The sequence below is a fragment of the Heptranchias perlo genome, chromosome 17 (assembly GCF_035084215.1).
Source record: "Heptranchias perlo isolate sHepPer1 chromosome 17, sHepPer1.hap1, whole genome shotgun sequence".
Lineage (NCBI taxonomy): Eukaryota > Metazoa > Chordata > Chondrichthyes > Hexanchiformes > Hexanchidae > Heptranchias > Heptranchias perlo.
This window is the reverse complement of record NC_090341.1, coordinates 38,649,149-38,670,763: the sequence shown is the minus strand read 5'-3', so window position 1 is coordinate 38,670,763 and position 21,615 is coordinate 38,649,149. Positions and strand designations below refer to the sequence as shown.

At 46.9% G+C, this 21,615-nt stretch overlaps 1 protein-coding gene across 2 annotated transcripts in view; it reads right to left on the bottom strand.

The window, feature by feature from the left end:
* Positions 1–13,143, bottom strand: part of ppp4r2b (protein phosphatase 4, regulatory subunit 2b) — a 64,416-nt gene extending 51,273 nt beyond the window's left edge. Inside the window, exons 1-2 of one of the 2 annotated variants that reach the window (XM_067998909.1) lie at positions 12,977–13,143; positions 12,759–12,840 (exon numbers count right to left, since the gene is read on the bottom strand). In XM_067998909.1, the coding sequence (XP_067855010.1) occupies positions 12,759–12,840; positions 12,977–13,130 (236 nt within the window). In that variant the 5' untranslated portion in view covers positions 13,131–13,143. Of the gene's footprint in view, positions 1–10,532; positions 10,660–12,758; positions 12,841–12,976 lie in introns of those variants that run through there. The other variant, XM_067998910.1, reaches the window with a different exon arrangement.
* Positions 13,144–21,615: the final 8,472 nt, after the last annotated feature.

The following is a 21,615-nucleotide window of genomic DNA, read 5'->3' as shown; positions in this document are numbered from 1 at the left end:
CACGACGTGGCTTGATGAAATGTAGGTCCTGCCTCAGTAATTTGATTGAGTTCTTTTGAGGAAGTGACCAGAATGATAGATAGTGCGTCTGGTTGGTGTTCTATACTTGGAACTTACAAAATTAATTTCATAACACACACACCCATGAAACTACCGGATTGTCGTAAAAACCCATCTGGTTCACTAATGTCCTTTAGGGAAGGAAGCCTGCCGCCCTTACCCAGTCTGGCCGATATGTGACTCGAGACCCACAGCAATGTGGTTGATTCTTAATTGCCCTCTGAAATGGCCTAGCAAGCCACTCAGTTGTAAAATCTCGCTACGAAAAGTCATAATAAGAATAAAACTGGATGGACCACCCGGCATCGGACCACTAGGCACCGGACACGACAACGGCAAAACACCAAGCCCAGTCGACCCTGCAAGGTCCTCCTTGCTAACATCTGGGGACTTGTGCCAAAATTGGGAGAGCTGTCCCACAGACTAGTCAAGCAACAGCCTGACATAGCCATACTTACAGAATCATACCTTTCAGCCAACGTCCCAGACTCTTCCATCACCATCCCCGGGTATGTCCTGTCCCACCGGCAGGACAGACCCACCAGAGGTGGCGGTACAGTGATATACAGTCAGGAGGGAGTGGCCCTGGGAGTCCTCAAGATTGACTCTGGACCCCATGAAATCTCATGGCATCAGGTCAAACATGGGCAAGGAAACCTCCTGCTGATTACCACCTACCGTCCTCCCTCAGCTGATGAATCAGTCCTCCTCCATGTTGAACACCACTTGGAGGAAGCACTGAGGGTAGCAAGGGCACAAAATGTACTCTGGGTGGGGGACTTCAATGTCCATCACCAAGAGTGGCTCGGTCGCACCACTACTGACCGAGCTGGCCGAGTCCTGAAGGACATAGCTGCTAGACTGGGCCTGCGGCAGGTGGTGAGCGAACCAACACGAGGGAAAAACTTACTTGACCTCGTCCTCACCAATCTACCTGTCGCAAATGCATCTGTCCATGACAGTATTGGTAGGAGTGACCACCGCACAGTCCTCGTGGAGATGAAGTCCCGTCTTCGCACTGAGGACACCATCCAACGTGTTGTGTGGCACCACCACCGTGCTAAATGGGATAGATTCAGAACAGATCTAGCAGCTCAAAACTGGGCATCCATGAGGCGCTGTGGGCCATCAGCAGCAGCAGAATTGTATTCCAGCACAATCTGTAACCTCATGGCCCGGCATATTCCTCACTCTACCATTACCAACAAGCCAGGGGATCAACCCTGGTTCAATGAGGAGTGTAGAAGAGCATGCCAGGAGCAGCACCAGGCGTACCTAAAAATGAGGTGCCAACCTGGTGAAGCTACAACTCAGGACTACATGCATGCTAAACAGCGGAAGCAACATGCTATAGACAGAGCTAAGCGATTCCACAACCAACGGATCAGATCAAAGCTCTGCAGTCCTGCCACATCCAGTCGTGAATGGTGGTGGACAATTAAACAACTAACGGGAGGAGGAGGCTCTGCAAACATCCCCATTCTCAATGATGGCGGAGTCCAGCACGTGAGTGCAAAAGACAAGGCTGAAGCGTTTGCAACCATCTTCAGCCAGAAGTGCCGAGTGGATAATCCATCTCAGCCTCCTCCCGATATCCCCACCATCACGGAAGCCAGTCTTCGGCCAATTCGATTCACTCCACGTGATATCAAGAAACGGCTGAGTGCACTGGATACAGCAAAGGCTATGGGCCCTGACAACATCCCAGCTGTAGTGCTGAAGACTTGTGCTCCAGAACTAGCTGCGCCTCTAGCCAAGCTGTTCCAGTACAGCTACAACACTGGCATCCACCCGACAATGTGGAAAATTGCCCAGGTATGTCCTGTCCACAAAAAGCAGGACAAATCCAATCCGGCCAATTACCGCCCCATCAGTCTACTCTCAATCATCAGCAAAGTGATGGAAGGTGTCGTCGACAGTGCTATCAAGCGGTGCCCTTGACATCAAGGCAGCATTTGACCGAGTGTGGCACCAAGGAGCCCTAGTAAAATTGAAGTCCATGGGAATCGGGGGGAAAACTCTCCAGTGGCTGGAGTCATACCTAGCACAAAGGAAGATGGTAGTGGTTGTTGGAGGCCAATCATCTCAGCCCCAGGACACTGCTGCAGGAGTTCCTCAGGGCAGTGTCCTAGGCCCAACCATCTTCAGCTGCTTCATCAATGACCTTCCCTCCATCATAAGGTCAGAAATGGGGATGTTCGCTGATGACTGCACAGTGTTCAGTTCCATTCGCAACCCCTCAGATAATGAAGCAGTCCGAGCCTGCATGCAGCAAGACCTGGACAACATCCAGGCTTGGGCTGATAAGTGGCAAGTAACATTCGCGCCAGATCAGTGCCAGGCAATGACCATCTCCAACAAGAGAGTCTAACCACCTCCCCTTGACATTCAACGGCATTACCATCGCCGAATCCCCCACCATCAACATCCTGGGGGTCACCATTGACCAGAAACTTAACTGGACCAGCCATATAAATACTGTGGCTACAAGAGCAGGTCAGAGGCTGGGTATTCTGCGGCGAGTGACTCACCTCCTGACTCCCCAAAGCCTTTCCACCATCTACAAGGCACAAGTCAGGAGTGTGATGGAATACTCTCCACTTGCCTGGATGAGTGCAGCTCCAACAACACTCAAGAAGCTCGACACCATCCAAGATAAAGCAGCCCGCTTGATTGGCACCCCATCCACCCCCCTAAACATTCACTCCCTTCACCACCGGCGCACTGTGGCTGCAGTGTGTACCATCCACAGGATGCACTGCAGCAACTCGCCAAGGCTTCTTCGACAGCACCTCCCAAACCCGCGACCTCTACCACCTGGAAGGACAAGGGCAGCAGGCGCATGGGAACAACACCACCTGCACGTTCCCCTCCAAGTCACACACCATCCCGACTTGGAAATATATCGCCGTTCCTTCATTGTCGCTGGGTCAAAATCCTGGAACTCCCTTCCTAACAGCACTGTGGGAGAACAGTCACCACACGGACTGCAGCGGTTCAAGAAGGCGGCTCACCACCACCTTCTCGAGGGCAATTAGGGATGGGCAATAAATGCCGGCCTTGCCAGCGACGCCCACATCCAGTGAACGAATTAAAAAAAACACACATATATATATATATATATATATATATATATATATATATAAAGGGTATATGTGCACAAATCTTTGAAGGTAGCAGGACAGGTTGAGAAAGCAGTTAAAAAAAACATACGGGATCCTGGGCTTTACAAATAGACGCATAGAGTACAAAAGCAAGGAAATTATGTTGAACCTTTAGAAAACACTGGCTCGGCTAGAGTAGTGTCCCCAATTCTGGACACCGCACTTTAAGAAGGATGTGAAGGCCTTAGAGAGGGTGCAGAAAAGATTTACGAGAATGGTTCCAGGGATGAGGGACTTCAGTTACATGGATAGACTGTAGAAACTGGGGTTATTCTCCTCAGAGCAGAGAAAGTTAAGATTTGATAAAAGTGTTCAAAATCAAACGGTTTAAGTAAATAAAGAGAAACTGTTCCCACTGGCGGAAGGGTTGAGAACCAGAGGATACAGATTTAAGGTGATTGGCAAAAGAACCAAAGGCGACATGAGGAAAAACGTTATTACGCTGCGAGTCGTTATGAACTGGAGTGCGCTGCCTGAAAGGGTGGTGGAAGCAGATTTAATCCTGGCTTTCAAAAAATTGAATACTTGAAGGGAAAAATTTGCAGGGCTACGGGGAAAGAGCAGGGGAATGGGACTAACTGGATTGCTCTCACAAAGAGCCAGCATGGGTTCAATGGGCCGAATGGCCGCCTTCTGTGCTGTAACCATTCTATGATATGGTTATTGCCAAACAAGATCTCATGGATTTATAGGACAATTAATTGGCTGATATCGTGCAAGCAGCAGGTTGTGATTAATAGAAGTGGGTGCAATTGGGGCCCGCTTATAGGTGCAGCACTGCAGGGATCCGACGCACTAATCAGCAGCTATCATCCCAATCCTTTGCCTCATCACAGAAGCTGATCAAAAATACACAGGATAGGAAACTTCAGCTCACCTCCTTCAGGCTACATTGAAAGCTTAAGCGCTAATGGGCACCAACTGTTGGGGCAGTAAACTGGTGCACAAAAATAATCTTGCATTCTTATAAATAGAACACATTGAAAAGGGAAACTCCAACATCTAATTCCAAGCAACAAATTATTTTTCATAACACCAACTCAGGAAAAACACATCTGCACTTATGAGAAATCATTAGCACCATTTATCACCGGGTATCACTTATCTGGTCAAATACAGAGAGAAACTATAGTCAACATGGGGGAGTTTTAAAGCAGAACTTTAAAATAGTGATCGGTCAATCTCCATTTTGCACTTTGAGGTGGGGGGGGGGGGGTGGGGAGGGGGGAAAGAAGAGGGGTAGAAAAAAAAAATCAAAATTAACTCCATACATGCAACTCCTGCATGTCCTTGTAATTTCAGTAAGCAGCTAGCAATGGGCCATGACCATCTGGTTAAAAAAGGCTGCGAGCCACCTTTTCACAACAATCAAAGCTGCAATCAGTAAATAAACACACATTTTGAAACAGATCATCATGTAGATGAAATGCTGAGATGAATTTCTGCTGGGAGCTACAATGGTCAGCATATAGAAAAGAATGAGACACCTTGCTGGTGTCTAAGGCTAACTCCATCACTGCGTGGTGCATTTACCTAGTAAGTCACCGAATGAGCCTTTGAAAACTAATATTTCGATCTACAATTTTTTTTAAAATAAAGTAAATGTCTTTCTAATACAGTTTATGTTCCAGTTACAAGATTGAAGACCTCTAGTCACACCTAGGGGTAATGTTGATAATGTAGGTCACGTGATATATTTCAGACCCGCCCAAATGCCAGTCTAAATATGGCACAGCTATCGCGAGTTACTCCAGGTTAGGTATAGATCACATAATACGAACGTTGTTACTGAAATTGTCAACAATAAGCCAAAATATAATAACTTACCCATCTGTAACAAAAAACAGTGCAAGTGGAAAACTTGACTTACAGTAGCTCAGTTTCCAAGAAATAAAGTTACCTGGATGCCAAAGTAGAATACTAACAGAATAGTCAAAGTCCTGGCTCCATATAAAAAACAGGCTTCATTACACAATTTACTGGACGAGTGAGATCATATGGTGATATCAAGTAGCAAACTAAACATCTAAAACACTTATGCTAAAATGCTATTTTTCGGGTTGATACAAAAATCTGCATTGCTTAACATAAATACTACGTCAACTCAATAGTACAGATTGTAGATTTTGCTACATCGTCCCTTCAATTGCTTACAAACATTGCTCAGAATTACAGTGGAGAAATTAAATGCCACTATTATTAGTAAAGAAAGAACTTGCATTTATACAGGACCTTCAAATGAATTCATTTTGAACTGATGCACAAGAGGCCAGAGTTGGAGGAACGCAGAGATCTTGGAAGTTTTAGGACTGGAGGAGGTTACAGAGATGGGAAAGGACTATGCCACTGAAGGATTTAAATGAGGAGAATTTTATATTTGAAGCGTTGATGGACTGGGATCCAATGTCGATCAGTAAGCACAGGGGTGATGGGTGAGAGGGTGTAGATTAGGATACGGGCAGCAAAGTTTTGAATGAGCTCAAGTTTACGGAGGGTGGATGATGGGAGGTCAGCCAGGAAGGCATTGGAACAGTCGAGTCTGGAGGTAATAAAAACATGGATAAAGGCTCTAACAGCTGAGGAAGGGGCGGAGATGGGCTAAGTTACGGAGGTTGAAGTGGGCAGTCTTTTTGATGGATATAAAACAAAATTCATTTTGTATCCCTACCATTCGTCTCATGAAGAATAAAAACAAAGCCTGGCTCAGTGGCAGGAAGCAAAGAGTAATGGTGTTTTTGCAACTGGAAGGCTGTTTCCAGTGTAGTTCCGCAAGGCTCTGTACTAGGTCCCTTGTGGTACATATTAATGATTTGGACTTGAATGTGGGGGGCTTGGTCAAGAAGTTTGCAGATCATACAAAAATTGGCCGTGTGGTTCATAACGTGGAGGAAAGCTGTAGACGATAGGAAGAGATCAATGGACTGGTCAGGTGGGCAGAGAAGTGGCAATCCAGAGAAGCGTGAGGTAATGCATTTGGGGAGGGCAAACAAGGCAGGGGAGTACACAATAAATGGGAGGATACTGAGAGGTGTAGAGGAACAAAGGGACCTTGGTGTGCATGTCTGCAGATCCCTGAAGGTAGCAGGACAGGTAGACAAGGTGGTTCGGAAGGCATACAGGTTACTTTTCTTTGTTAGCCGAGGCATAGAAAATAAGAGCAGGGAGGTTATGCGACAACTGTATAAAACATTGGTTCGGCCACAGCTTGAAGACTACATACAGTTCTAGTCACCACATTACAGGAAAGATGTGATTGGAGAGGGTACAGAGGAGATTTACGAGGATGTTGCCAGGGCTGGAGAATTTTAGCTATGAGAAAAGATTGGATAGGCTGGGGTTGTTTTCTTTTGAACAAAGGAGGCTGAGGGGAGATTTAATTGAGGTATATAAGATTATGACAGGACTCGATAGAGTGGATAGGTAGGACCTATTTCCCTTAGCAGAGGGGTCAGTGACCGGGAGGGGGGGGGAACAGATTTAAAGTAATTGTTAGAATGATTAGAGGGGAGTCAAGGAGAGATATTTTCACCCAGCGGGTGGTGGTGATCTGGAACTCACTGCCTGAAAGGGTGTAGAGGCAGAAACCCTCATCTCATTTTAAAAGTACTTGAAGTGCCGTAACCCACAGGGCTGCGGACCAAGTGCTGGAAAGTGGGATTAAGCTGGATAGCTCTTTTTCGGCCTGCATGGACACGATGGGCCGAATGGCCTCCTTGTGTGCTGTAACTTTCTATGATTCAATGAAAGCCAGTAGGGCGAGCAATGCAATAGCAGTTTTCAACTTGTTCACTTGTGAGTCATCACATTTTTTGACAATGCAGACGAACAGCAGTGTCGCACTCCCATTGCCAATGGGAAATCACAATGATAATTTGAAAGGCCAACTGGAGGACCACCCTTCCCTTTTTATGGAAGCAAGTGTGTGGTGCCCGTTGACAACTTGCAAAAGGTACTGAAGTAAAATACCAATCAGGACACATTTCCAAAGTCTTTCGCATTGTCACATAATGCATCAACATGTAAATTAGATTGGACTATTTACCCCATTAAAATTTGGTGTGTGCACAGCTCTCAACCCCATCCCAATTCTGTAAAAGTTCAACAAGATTAAAAACTCCACTGTATTCCTGTAGGAGTATAATTACTCAGCTGCAAAGCTGAATCTATCATGAGGCATGTGCTGATCAGGTGGGAATACCTGAAAATTGGTGTTTATTATTTTCAAAATGGTGTGTTCAACTGCCTTACAAGAACTCAAGAATATTCCTTTAAATAAACCAATATAGCAGTTGCCGACCTCCTCCCCTCACTTTTCTCTCCTTGACAATTTGGAGACAGCAGTACCACAGATAAGCCTAATTCTGTCTTCACCCAGTCCCCACTTTGCAGCAGCGATTACTGGATAGCGATCAGGAGTGTGGTTTCAGGGCGAATTTTCTCCTCCGCAGTCCAGCGGCACTGATGCTGACAGTAACACCTCAACCAATGTCAACCAAGTCAGCACGGATCAAGGATGACATCTCTTACTGCGTCCAGTTAATCTATTGTTGGTTGACAGTGAACGTTTGACCAGGACGCTGCGAGATCTCACTGCTCTGCTTTAAACAGTGTCACGGGATCTTTAATATCCATTTTAACAGACAGGCGGGCATCAGTATAATAACTCATTTGAAGTAAAGCATCTTAAAGATAATATCAAATGATGGAGTGGGTTTTCAACCGACAACCTTTAAACTCAAGCGGCCAAAGGGCTACCAACTACAGCAAGATGACACCAACCAATTGAAAAGCAAGCAACATCAATAACCAGCTCAGTTCCACAGACATGGAATTTGTATAAAATCTGAGGCAAATGTAACAATATTTTATAGGAAGCCCAACAACCTCCCAAGCTCTGAATTGGGCTGGGTCAGAGCTATCGCATCATAGAAAGGTTACAGCAAGAAAGGAGGCCATTCAGCCCATCGAGTCTGCGCCTGCTCCATGCAAGAGCAATCCAGCTCATCCCACTCCCCCACCCTATCCCCGTAGCCCTGCAATTTTTTTTTACTCAAGCAACTAACTATCCAGTTCCCCTCTGAAGGCCACGATTGAACCTATCTCCATCACCACCGCCCCCCCCACCCAGATCCTAACCATGCACTGTGCAAAAAAAGTTCTTCCTCACGTCACACCTGGTTCTCCTGCCAATCAACCCAAATCCATGCCCTCTGGTTCTTGACCCCCTCCCGCCAATGAAAACAGCCTCTCCACCACTCTGTCCAGACCCCTCACGATCCTGAACACTTGTATCAAATCTCCTCGTAACCCTCTCTGTTCCAAGAAGAACCTCGGCTTCTCCAGTCCATCCACGTAACCCAAGTCCTCCATCCCTGGAATCATTCCAGTAAATCTCTTCCGCAACCTCTCTAAGGCCCTCACATCCTTCCTAAAGTGCGATGCCCAGAACTGGACACAACACTCCAGCTGTGGCCAGACCAGTGTTTTACAAAGGATCATTGTGACTTTCCTACCTTTGTACTCCACACCAATCAATTTTAAGTCCTGATCAAAAAGCAGGATTGCAGACTCAATATCCAAAAGCCAAATATCTAAAAAAATGTCTATCACCACTCACAATCACTCCTGTAACCAGCCTATCCTTCAACTGAATGATATTTCTACAACTGACAGAAAAAAATACAAATACTATAACCATTTTACTTGTTTTCTAATTCAAAATCATCTGGAGCATAAACCAGTTTTAAGGCAGCAGAATCATCCATGAAATATTTGCCATGTTTTAGCAAAAACTCATACTGATAATAATGATGCCACATTTTTGAGCTATACGGTGTGAACGATGAATTACAATCAGTAGATAGATTGTTCTGATCAAAGTGGAAGAGCTTCTGCTTGAATTGATAATCCTGCTGCCTCATAATGGCTCAGCAATCCCTCCACTGGTGTCCATACAACATGGTCAGCACTTTTAAAACTAATAGAACAAAAAGTTAATTTAAATTTTAAAAATGATTGGCAGATACATTCCAGATCTCCTGCACAGACCAGATGAATCCTGATGTTTTCCAAATGCTTCACAATATACAAACTGAAGCTTCGAATTCCAAACACTCATGGGACCAAAAAAAACCAAGATACTTTGTTTCTCGGTGGAACAACTAAACACCCTACAAACCCCAGATTTGCTGTGAGCCTTTTCAGAAAGGAGTCCAGTATCATACAACCTTTCAAAAGCAACTCAGCGGGTACGGACAACTTTTGTTACTGTCCACGCTGTGTGTGTGAGATATTGCCAGTGAAGGACCCGCGGATACTGAACAACTTATTAGGAAAGCGCCAACAGTGAAGCCACATTCAGCTGACGGGCTGCGAGCTCTGACCCCCCAAATCCTTGCGCAATGCGGCTCCGGGCCCCACGAACAAGGATCCCACATCGGCATCGGGGCAGGCCAGAACCAGAACCCCACCGGCAAGCCGGTTAAAATTCCATATCCAGAGCGCAGGCTGGGGTTCGGCCCCGTCAAGGTGTCCAAAAGCCAGTGAACGTGCCGCGGGCCGAGGTTTTCTCCCTCCTTCGATGCCTTCACTTCACTCGGCCGCGGGACAGGCCTTGAGCTCACACCGGAGCAGACGCCACAGTGTCGGTCGCATTTAAAAATAGAAATGCCGGTTGTGGGTTTAGGCCTCGTTTTAGGCCCGAAATCCTCTAACGACAGGATCTCTGCGACTGGCGGGCCGAGGCGGCGACTCAACCGGTGCCCTTCGACACTCCGATATCAACCCGGGCCCTGACCCAACAACCGGGCCCGGGAAAAGGCGGCAGCGCCCGAACCACAGCGAGCAACAAAGGGAGGGTGAAGCCCGCGGCCCCCAGGAGAAAGTTCAAGTCAAGCCCGGTAGCTCGGAGTGGCTGTGCCAGGGCTGCCCAAGATTGAGATTTAATCCGCTCACTTTCTGCCCGGTGGGCTGAGGGCTGGGATGCTCTTCAGTGTTCGTTAAATTACCAGAGACTCGGGGAGGCAGGAATTCAGGTTTAAATCTAAAACACGGATCAAGTTTGTTTTACAGGTTCCCCTCAAACGGTTCAATCTTTCTGCGGGCCCCGAGGATCGAGAGAGAGAGAAATAAAGTTCAGGGCTTCCCACTGACCTCCATTTCCTGTGGGATTCACAACCAAACTGAAGTCACCAAATGCCAATCTATCAAAAACACACATTTGAATACCTCATCGACCCCATAAAATATAAAAAATCCTAACTTGGGACGGTAAAGCCTGAGCTGATTTAATGCCTTTGAGAAGCTTACTTTTTCCACCCCACCAAAAGACCCGCATACAAATCCTTATGTTTCATGTTTCACTTTTCTGTTCCATAATTGGACATAACTCTCGGTTCTGGAAGCACCCCTGGGTCTCCTATTTACAAAGCAAGTGTTTCAGTGAATTCTGCCACACACCAAGGCTGCCTGTTGATCAGATGATGTGGGGACTGAGTATGAGCTGAGAAGTGAATTCATCCAGAGATTGGTCCGCTTTAAACACAAATCTCATCTGTTTGGATTGGAGGATAATTATTGTTCCCACGGTCCAACAGCCAAAAGGGTCTGAAGTCTGACCCAGTGATAGTAACACCAAGGGCTCAACTGCTGAGAGCCAACACCGACCCAAATTACAGATGCGGCATCTCCCGATCTCCCCTCTCTCTCTCTCTCTCTTTCTGTCCACCCACACCATCTCTCGATCCACCCTCCCCCAGCACACTTCTGTCCTCCCCCCACCAATCCTCTCTCTGTCTGTTCACCAGCCCCCCACCCCCAACCACCTCTGTCGGTCCATTCCCCCCCTCCCCACCACCACCACCCCAGACCGCCTGTCGGTCCATTCTCCACCACCCCCCCCCAGACCGCCTCTCTCGCCCCAGCCCCCCTCTCCCCGCCCTCCCCCAGACCGCCCTTCCCCTCCTCTGTCCGCCCTCCCCCAGCTCGCCCCCTCCTCTGTCCGCCCTCCCCCAGACCGCCCCTCTCCCCCCTCCTGTCCGCCCTCCCCCAGACCGCCCCTCTCCCCCCTCCTGTCCGCCCTCCCCCAGACCGCCCCTCTCCCCCCTCCTGTCCGCCCTCCCCCAGACCGCCCCTCTCCCCCCTCCTGTCCGCCCTCCCCCAGACCGCCCCTCTCCCCCCTCCTGTCCGCCCTCCCCCAGACCGCCCCTCTCCCCCCTCCTGTCCGCCCTCCCCCAGACCGCCCCTCTCCCCCCTCCTGTCCGCCCTCCCCCAGACCGCCCCTCTCCCCCCTCCTGTCCGCCCTCCCCCTGTCCGCCCCTCTCCCCCCTCCTGTCCGCCCTCCCCCAGGCCGCCCGCCCCTCCTCTGTCCGCCCGCCCGCCCCTCCTCCTCCTCCTCCTCTGTCCACCCGCCCCCAGGCCGCCTCTCCCTTTCCCCCAGACAGCCCCTCCCTCTCTCCGCCCTCCCCCAAGCCCTCTCCCCCAGACCGCCCCTCTCCCCCTCCTCTGTCCGCCCTCCCCTCTCCCCCAGACAGCCCCCACATGTCCGCCCCCTCAACACAGCCCTCCCCCAGACCGCCCTTCTCCCCCTCCTCTGTCCGCCCTCCCCTCTCCCCCAGACAGCCCCCACATGTCCGCCCCCTCAACACAGCCCTCCCCCAAACCGCCCCTCTCCCCCCTCCTCTGTCCGCCCCTCTCCCAGACAGCCCCCACATGTCCGCCCCCTCAACACAGCCCTCCCCCAGACCGCCCCCTCAACACAGCCCTCCCTCAGACCGCCCCCTCAACACAGCCCTCCCCCAGACCGCCCCCTCAACACAGCCCTCCCCCAGACCGCCCCCTCAACACAGCCCTCCCCCAGACCGCCCCCTCAACACAGCCCTCCCTCAGACCGCCCCCTCAACACAGCCCTCCCCCAGACCGCCCCCTCAACACAGCCCTCCCCCAGACCGCCCCCTCAACACAGCCCTCCCCCAGACCGCCCCCTCAACACAGCCCTCCCCCAGACTGCCCCCTCAACACAGCCCTCCCCCAGACTGCCCCCTCAACACAGCCCTCCCCCAGACTGCCCCCTCAACACAGCCCTCCCCCAGACTGCCCCCTCAACACAGCCCTCCCCCAGACTGCCCCCTCAACACAGCCCTCCCCCAGACTGCCCCTCCGCCCTCCCCATATCCGCCCCCCCCCAGACTGCCCCTCCCTCTGTCCACCCTCCCCCTCTGTCCTAATATCTCTCTTCCCTTCCCATCGTCAAATACTGAGCACGTGTTAACTACCTGGGAAAGTGTGATCAATGTGGGATTCAAACCGGAGGCTTCCAGGTCCTGAGCCGAACGCTGCGAACAACTGAAGTTAATCCCGCCCCTTGCACCTCTTTCTTTCACCCCCAGCTCTCTCCCCTCCCCCAAGGCAAAGTGCTCCTCTTCTCCGAGCACATCCTGCGGGGGGTTTCAAACCCGAGCTCAGTAATCAACTGGTTGAGAGTTGGCCTCAGTTCCCTGACCTCCCTCCTCCCTCAGGCCCCACACTCTCACTCACAGGGTTTCTCCGGTCTTTGCGACATGACAAAGGAACTGGTCCAACAGCGACGACACTTCCTTCTTGGATTTTTTCTCGAAATCTGCTGGTGAGAAACAGAGCGCGAGTTATCAAGGGGAGGCAAAGGAAAGCCGAAGCTTTAAAAACCAGCACAGGAAGCAGATTATTGCTCAGTGCACGCAGAAAACACCAATAAATAATCGTCCGAGGCCACTGACCTGCCAGAGCTTCCAGAAGGCTTTCGGGCTCCATCTTGGAGGTGCAACTGAAACCGTCCCCCCCGCGCCAGTTACCGGGTACGAGAGTACCGCCGAATAAAGTTTCCCCCGCGCCAGTCAGCGGCCCCGGCACCGAGTGAGACACACACAACATGGCGCCATTCGCTGACGTCACCTCCATCCCGGGCGCGAGCCTCAAGGTCGGGAATACAATGCCGCGCGCACGCGCGCGCGCCGCCGACAGTGGGGACCGTGGCACGAGTGAACTTTAGTGCACCCAACTCAGCAAGCAGCAGGCAGAGGGACGGACTGTCGCTGTGTCCTGTACACGAAAGCAATATACACATCAGTGTGTATTTTGACACACAATGCGTCATTAGAAAATAGATGATAATTGTATACTTTTTAATCCCTATGCCATACTAAGAAAGCGCAGCCAGCGAGAACTGTCACAAGAACGCATATTTCACTAATTTGATCCCAGGTGGTGAGTAAAAAGAAGGCAGAAAGACTGGGAGCCATTGCACTGGTGTCCCAAGCGACATATTTGCCATAACCTACTGTATATTCCAGCAACCCAGGTTCAACATATGCCAGTTGCAAGTGCATATAAGCAACATAATTAAGCAAGTGCATATAAGCAACAAGCCAAGAGGAGTATAGAAAGTGCAGGGGTGAAATTAAAAAGGAAATTAGGAAAGCAAAGAGAGGGGCATGAAAATATACTGGCAAGTAAAATTAAGGAAAACTCAGAAATGTTTTATAAATACATAAAGAGCAAAAGGATAACTAAGGAAAGAGTAGGGCCTATTAGTGACTAAAAAGGTAACCTATGTGCGGAGGCAGAAGATGGTTCTTAATGAATACTTTGCGTCTGTCTTCACAAAAGAGGGGGACGATGCAGAGATTGCAGGTCAGGAGGAGGAGGAGTGTGAAATATTGGATGGGATAAACATCATGAGAGAAAGTATTAAGGAGTTTAGCATCTTTGAAAGTAGATAAATCGCCCGGCGCACATGAAATGTATCCCAGGCTGCTAAGAGAAGCAAGGGAGAAAATAGCAGAGGCTCTGACTATCATTTTGCAATCCTCCCTGGATACAGGCGTGGTGCCAGAGGATTGGAGGACTGCCAATGTTGTCCCGTTGTTTAAAAAGGGAGAAAGAGATAGACCGAGTAATTATAGGCCAGTCAGTCTAACCTCGGTGGTGGGCAAATTATTAGAATCGATTCTGACGGACAGCATAAATCGTCATTTAGAAAGGCACAGTTTAATCAAGGACAGTCAGCATGGATTTGTTAAGGGAAGGTCGTGTCTGACTAACTTGATTGAATTTTTTGAGGAGGTAACAAGGAGGGTTGATGAGAGTAACGCATTTGATGTGTACATAGATTTTAGCAAAGCTTTTGACAAGGTCCCACACGGCAGACTGGTCAAAAAAGTAAAAACTCAAGGGAAAGTGGCTTGTTGGATCCAAAATTGGCTCAGTGGCAGGAAGGAAAGGATAATGGTTGACGGGTGTTTTTGTGACTGGAAGGCTGTTTCCAGTGGGGTCCCGCAAGTCTCAGTACTAGGTCCCTTGCTTTTTGTGGTAAATATTAATGATTTGGACTTGAATGTGGGGGCTTGATCAAGAAGTTTGCAGATCATACAAAAATTGGCTGTGTGGTTGAGAGTGAGAAGAAAGCTGTAGACTGCAGGAAGATATCAATGGACTGAGCAGGTGGCAGAAAAGTGACAAATGGAATTCAATCCAGGGAAGTGTGAGGTAATACATTTGGGGAGGGCAAACAAGGCAAGGGAGTACACAATAAATGGGAGGATACTGAGAGGTGCAGAGAAACAAAGGGACTCTGGAGTGCATGTTTACAGATCCCTGAAGGTAGCAGGACAGGTAGACAAGGTGGTTCAGAAGGCATACAGGATACTTTCCTTTATTATTTGAGGCATAGAATATAAGAGAAGGGAGGTTATGCTGGAATTGTATAAAACAATGGTTAGGCCACAGCTTGAATACTGCATACAGTTCTGGTCACCACATTACAGGAAAGATGTGATTGCACTAGAGAAGGTACAGAGGAGATTTACGAGGATGTTGCCAGGGCTGGAGAATTTTAGCTACAAGAAAAGATTGGATAGGCTGGGGTTGTTTTCTTTGGAACAAAGGAGGCTGAGGGGAGATTTAATTGAGGTGTACAAAATTATGAGGGGAGTAGATAGGGAGGACCTATTTCCCTCAGCAGAGGGGTCAGTGACCAGGGGGCATAAATTTAAAGTAATTGGTACAAGGATTAGAGGGGAGCTGAGGAGAATTATTTTCACCCAGAGGGTGGTGGGGGTCTGGAACTCACTGCCTGAAAGGGTGGTAGAGGCAGAAACCCTCATCTCATTTAAAAAATACTTGGATGTGCGCTTGAAGTGCTGTCACCTCAGACTACGGACCAAGTGCTGGAAAGTGGGATTAAGCTGGATAGCTCTTTTTTGGCCAGCATGGACACAATGGGCCAATTGGCCTCCTTCTGTGCCGTAACTTTCTATGATTCTGTAGGTTCAGGCAAGGAAGAGCTTCACAGACAAGCAAGGAAATTTGTGAAGCTTTGCCACGACTATTCTGTTCAGATTTTTACATACTTGATTTAAAAGTAATTGATGTTCAGCTGCCTCACATCCCATGTTCCTGGCAGAAATGTTTTTTGTCTATGTTGGCAATATTTGTGGTGCTGCTCCAATCGTGATTTTGCACAGAGCCACACCTCCAATATTGCACAGATTGGGGTGTGATACTGAAGAAGCTATCCTTATATTGTGCATTGGTCTGCATGACTTTGGAATGTACTTTCCAGGAACAGGTGTGTTTTTTCTGTCCACTAATACCACAACAAAATAGGTTTATATAAAACTGGCAAAAATCTTCCTTACTTTAAACATTTTTACATCAAAGCCATGTTAATCTAACCAATACTTTTGCTGCACTGATGCTTTATCACACTTCCAACTCAAACATATTCACACAATTACCATTATAATTATGCATGAGTAATTCTTGCACACATATTTATGCTGCTACATAAAGGTGTACTGTGTTATTACAATGCACTGAGCCATGAAGGAGCAGAATGATTTCACATCTACGACTTTTCACTCACCAAGTTCCTGATCTAAATTCGAATATCTGAGAGTACAGACCGGGCATTTTTCCCACAGTAAGGCGGGGGGGGGGGGGGGAGCGTTCAGGAAGGAATTGTAATTCGTCCATGACTTAATGTCAGACAATTGTAAACAATTTTACAACACCAAGTTATAGTCCAGCAATTTTATTTTAAATTCACAAGCTTTCGGAGGCTTCCTCCTTCGTCAGGTGAACGATGTGAAGGAGGAAGGCTTCCTCCTTTCGGAGGCTTCCTCCTTCACCTGACGAAGGAGGAAGCCTCCGAAAGCTTGTGAATTTAAAATAAAATTGCTGGACTATAACTTGGTGTTGTAAAATTGTTTACAATTGTCAACCCCAGTCCATCACCGGCATCTCCACATAATGTCAGACAGGCAGCCCAACAGTGTGGAGGTGGTGATGGGGTCAGGAGAGGTGGTGGAGAGGGAGAATTGAGTGTCATCAACACACATATGGAAGCTGACCCTTTGCAGTCAATGTCACTGAGGAGCAGCATGTAGATGGAGGAGGCGGGAGGAGGCAACAGTACGTCTTAGGGGACTTTGCAGGTGCCAGTGCGGGAGTGTGAAAGTAAGGCATTGCTGGAGATGTGCTGTTCCTAATGGGAAAGGGAGGAGTGGAGCCATGCAAGGGAAGTGCCATGGAGCCAAACAACAGAGTCTCAATGCACTGACAAATATAATACTCATTGCATTGAGTGATGACTTAAGCTGACAATGTGTGCAGATTTGTGCTTATATTGTACAGTAGGCAAGAAGGAACTCTTGATGATAGGATAATACCATACAAGCTGCACCCTGTATAATGTAAATATTTAGAGAAGCAACAAGAAATTTTCTTTCAGCATTGGGACATCTGGTTTTATCACAAATGCTCAAAAAGCATGCAGTTTTGTCATGAGGTTGATATTGAAAAGTAAGCAGTGTTAAGAACTCATTCAAAGTAGTGAAGTAAAAGGATCTTTAGATATTGGAAACAAAAACAGAAAATGCTGGAAATACACTGCAGGTCTGTCAGCATCTGAAAAAAAGAAACAATTCAACATGGTAGATGGTCGTTGTGATACAGAGTCTACGTCCATTTTTTTAAATTTCAGATTTCCAGCATCTGTAGTTTTTTTCTTTTCATCTGTTCAGATTTTTATGTTCTCAGAGGACATTTAATACTCTACAATAAAACTTTGTTCATTTGATGCTTGCAGAATAGCTATAAACCTTTGTACATAATATTATCAGTCAATTTGTAGTTATCTCTGTCAGCTATGACCTCTTCTGAATAAAGATCCACATCCCAGAAGGAATCAGTATCAAATGCTTATCAAATAAGCACTTATCCTCCATTATCACACCATGTGAATGAGGCTTAACAGCAGGAATAGCTAACAATTTTAGTCCAAAAGAAAACGGAGGAAAGCTGGACAAATACGCCAAGCTCAGTTTGACTTCAATTAAACAAACTAAAGATTTTCTCACAAAACAACATGGTTGTTTCCACCAAATACAATGTGCTGCTTTTGATACACTATAAATTTATTGCAAATTTATTGCACATTGGTATGAGTAACTGACAAAAATGAAGTACTTTTGTTCAGTTTTAGCTTGTTAGTGGATCCTTTAATTTAATAACATATAAAAGGTTAAAAACCAGCTGCATTCAGAATTATGTCCCCAGTCTAACTTGATACAACTGTTGCAAAGACTTCTGTTCATTGTCTCTGAAGCTGTTGGTTCGAGGGAGGAGCCAAGCTACATCTTCAAACAAAAATAATTTGCGTGATTTGTTCAGTTATGTACGTGCCTCTCACTCGCTTCCGCCCCCCCCCACTCCTGGTCGCCTCCCTGATATGGGGATCGGGCGGGTAAGTGGAGTTGAGGTCGTAGATCAGCCGTGATCTGATTGAATGGCAGAGCAGGCTCGAGGGACCATATGGCCTACTCCTGCTCCTATATCTTATTTTCTCATGTTCTCATGTTCCTTCCGATCGCTTACCCCTGTCCCAGGAACTACCTGAGGGCAGCTGCCATCAACACAGTGACCCGAAATTTAAATCCTCTTTGCTGACGAGCTGGGCGGGGATGCCTAGCAGGCTGGCCTTATGTATGAGTCTCAAGGCCTAATATCAGGTGGGCCTCAAGCCTACCAGTTCCAGTGCATTGACCGTTCCCTGCACCCAGTGCACGCCGACAGGCTGGACCGAACCAATTTCGAGGCACTTATGTCTACATGCATTTCCCGTGTATAAAACTTTACTTCTGTTTTGTCACAATTTTGGGTCAACTTTTTCCATATAAATTCCTATGTCCATCTTTATAATGGAAGCTGCTTATATAAACTTGTCATGCTGTAATTACACTGCCAGTGTTGGTGTCGTAGTGCTTCAGTTTTATTTCCCCCAACTCCTCAACCTTTGCTGCTTCGAAACACCTATGCTCCAAACAATTCTACTCCTCTGCTTCCCAAACTGCTATAGGTTTTGCTATTTAACTATAAATACTAGTCGATCTCCCGTAAGTTGAAGAATATGGTCTTGCTCTTACCTGTCTCTGCTGTCTGCATGCTGATGTTTCTCGCTCTGTCTCACCTCCATTGCTGTTTGTGGGACCTTGCTATGTGCAAATTGGCTGTCGCATTTCCGACATTGCAACAGTGACTACACTTCAAAAGTACTTCATTGGCTGCAAAGCGCTTTAGGATGTCCTGAGATTGTGAAAGGTGTGAAAAGTGAATTGCTAACAGAGTGAGGACTTTCAATTGGAAATTTGGTGAGTGTGGGAATTAGGTGCAGAGGGGGAGGGAGGTGCTAAGTGATTTAAACCAAGGGACTATAAACTTATCTATCAACTTTTAACATTTTTAAGACTTAAGTAAAACTACAGAAAATTTAAAAAAAGACTAAGTTATTACTAATTATTTTGAAATCAAGCTAAATCCAGTTACTAAATATAATCTAGATCTCAAGTGATTCTATTGTCCCACAAATAAAGTACTGATTAAATAAATACAAACTAGAGATGGGAGTACAGGCTTGTATCAGGACTGTAATATGTGGGAGTTTATGGACAGCGAGACTGTCCCAGATTACCACATCTACAGTAAATGTCTCTGGCTTGAGACACTCCGGCTCTGAGTCTTTGAGCTGGAGTGCGAGTTAGATACACACTGACGTATAAGGGAGGGGGGGTGGAAAAGAAGGTCCCACAGACACTGGTCCTATGCAACAGGTACAAGGTGCTTGATACCTGTGAGAATAAGGATGAAAGCTGCAGGGAGGATGCCCAGAATGCTAACCATGGCATGAGGCAGTCCAAGGTGTGGGTGGGGGGGGGGGGGGGGGGTGGCAGGGAGGATCAGCATAGAAAGGTTGTAATCATAAGAGATTCTATAATCAGGGGGATAGATGGCGACCTCTGCAGTCGTGACCAAGAGTTCAGGAGGGTGTGTTGCCTACCTGTGCCAGGGTAAAGGATCTCTCGGAGCAACTGGAGAGGAAGTTGGAAAGGGAGGGGGAGGAACTAGTTTTCATGGTCCATGTCGGCACCAATGACATAAGGAAGAACAAGGAGGAAGTCCTGCTAAGGGAATATCAGAAGCTAGGAACTAAATTAAAAAGCAGGACCTCACGAATGGTAATCTCAGGTATACTACTCGAACCATGTGTCAATTGGCATAAGGACAGGCAGATCAGAAAGGTGAATGCGTGGCTGAAAGCTAGGTGTGTGAAGGAGGGGTTCCATTTCATGGGACACTGGCACCAGTACTGGGACAGGAAGGAGCTGTGCCATTGGGACAGGCTCCACCTGAACCGGAATGGGATCAGAGTCCTAGCGAAAAGGATAAATAGGGTGGTGGATAAGGTTTTCAACGAGCAAGATAGGGGGAGGGATCTGGTAGCAATAACAAAACCTAAACGATAAAAGAAACAGGAAATGAGTGTCAAGGTCAGACCAGAGTAAAGGATAAAGATAACATAAATGGTCAAGAAACAAATACAGTTATAAAACAAAACAACACAACAACAACTTGCATTTATATAGCGCCTTTAACATAGTAAAACATCCCAAGGCGCTTTACAGGAGCGTTAGCAAACAAAATTTGACACCGAGCCACATAAAGAGGTATTAGGACAGGTGACCAAAAGCTTGGTCCAAGTGGTAGGTTTTAAGGAGCGTCTTAAAGGAGGAGAGAGAGGGTGGAAATTCTAGAGCTTAGGGCCTAGACAGTTGAAGGCACAGCCGCCAATGGTGGAGCGATTAAAACCGGGGATGCGCAACAGGCAGGAATTGGAGGAGCGCAGAGATCTCAGAGGGATGTGGGGCTGGAGGAGGTTACAGGGATAGGGAGGGGCAGTCATTCAATGGAACAGTATATCATGGACTTTAACGAATTGTACAAAAGGTTGGTAAAGTTCAAATTGAAATCCCTGGATTGGTACCAGCAATTCATTTACTAGATTGTGCTATAGGGGTCCTGGAGAAGGGTCGCCTCAGAATGTAATGCTGTGAATAATAAGTTGTAAAGAATGTGGAAGATTTTGATTTTTTCAAATTTTTGTTTGTATTGTGTGTATATAAAAAAAGTTTAATTTTTTTAAATTTTAAGTGAGAGAAGGGAATCTGTTCATTGTATGATTTACATCACTGAATGTAAATTGTATTCAGGTGGTGGGTAACAATTGGGGACCCTCTTGTATACTTTTTCTTGGAGAGCTTATCTGGGGTGTGATGTGTGTGTAAGGGGAATCTCTACGAATAAAGGCTTGGAAACAACTAAAGACCAGGCTCTAGTATTCTATCCTTCACCACATGGCTATCCAATTATAACATATTACAGATCACCCAATAGTGGAAAGGAGGTAGAGGAAGAAATATGTAAGCAAATATGTGAAATGAGTAAAGGACATCGAAGAATAATCATGGGAGATTCTAACTATCCCCAAATAAACTGGCAAGAGGTGTGTAAAGGAGTACAGGGAATGGAGCTTTTACAATGTGTGCAGGATTCTTTTCTTACCCAATAGGTAAAAAGCCCAACATGAGAGGAAGCACTGCTGGATCCAGTAATGGGAAATGAACCAGAACAGATAAGAAAAGTAATCATAGAGGAACATCGAGGCAACAGCAATCACAACATAATAAGGTTTAAGATAAAGATTGAGAAGGATATAAGTAAAACAAAGACCAAAGTAATAAATTTGAAAAAAGCTGATTTTCAGGGGATGAGAATAGAACTAGGGAAAATAAACTGGAAAAATTTACCAAAAAACAAAAGTAGAACAGCAGTGGGAAACATTCAAAATGGTGATCAAGAGAGTCCAGGAGAAATTTATCCCACTAAAAAGCAAGAACAAACTAGACAGTAATGATACACCATGTATGAATAAAGAAATAATGGCAAAATTGAAACTAAAGTAAAAGGCATACGCTAAGTACATAGACAACAAAGGGGAGGATGACAAAAAGGAAATACGAAG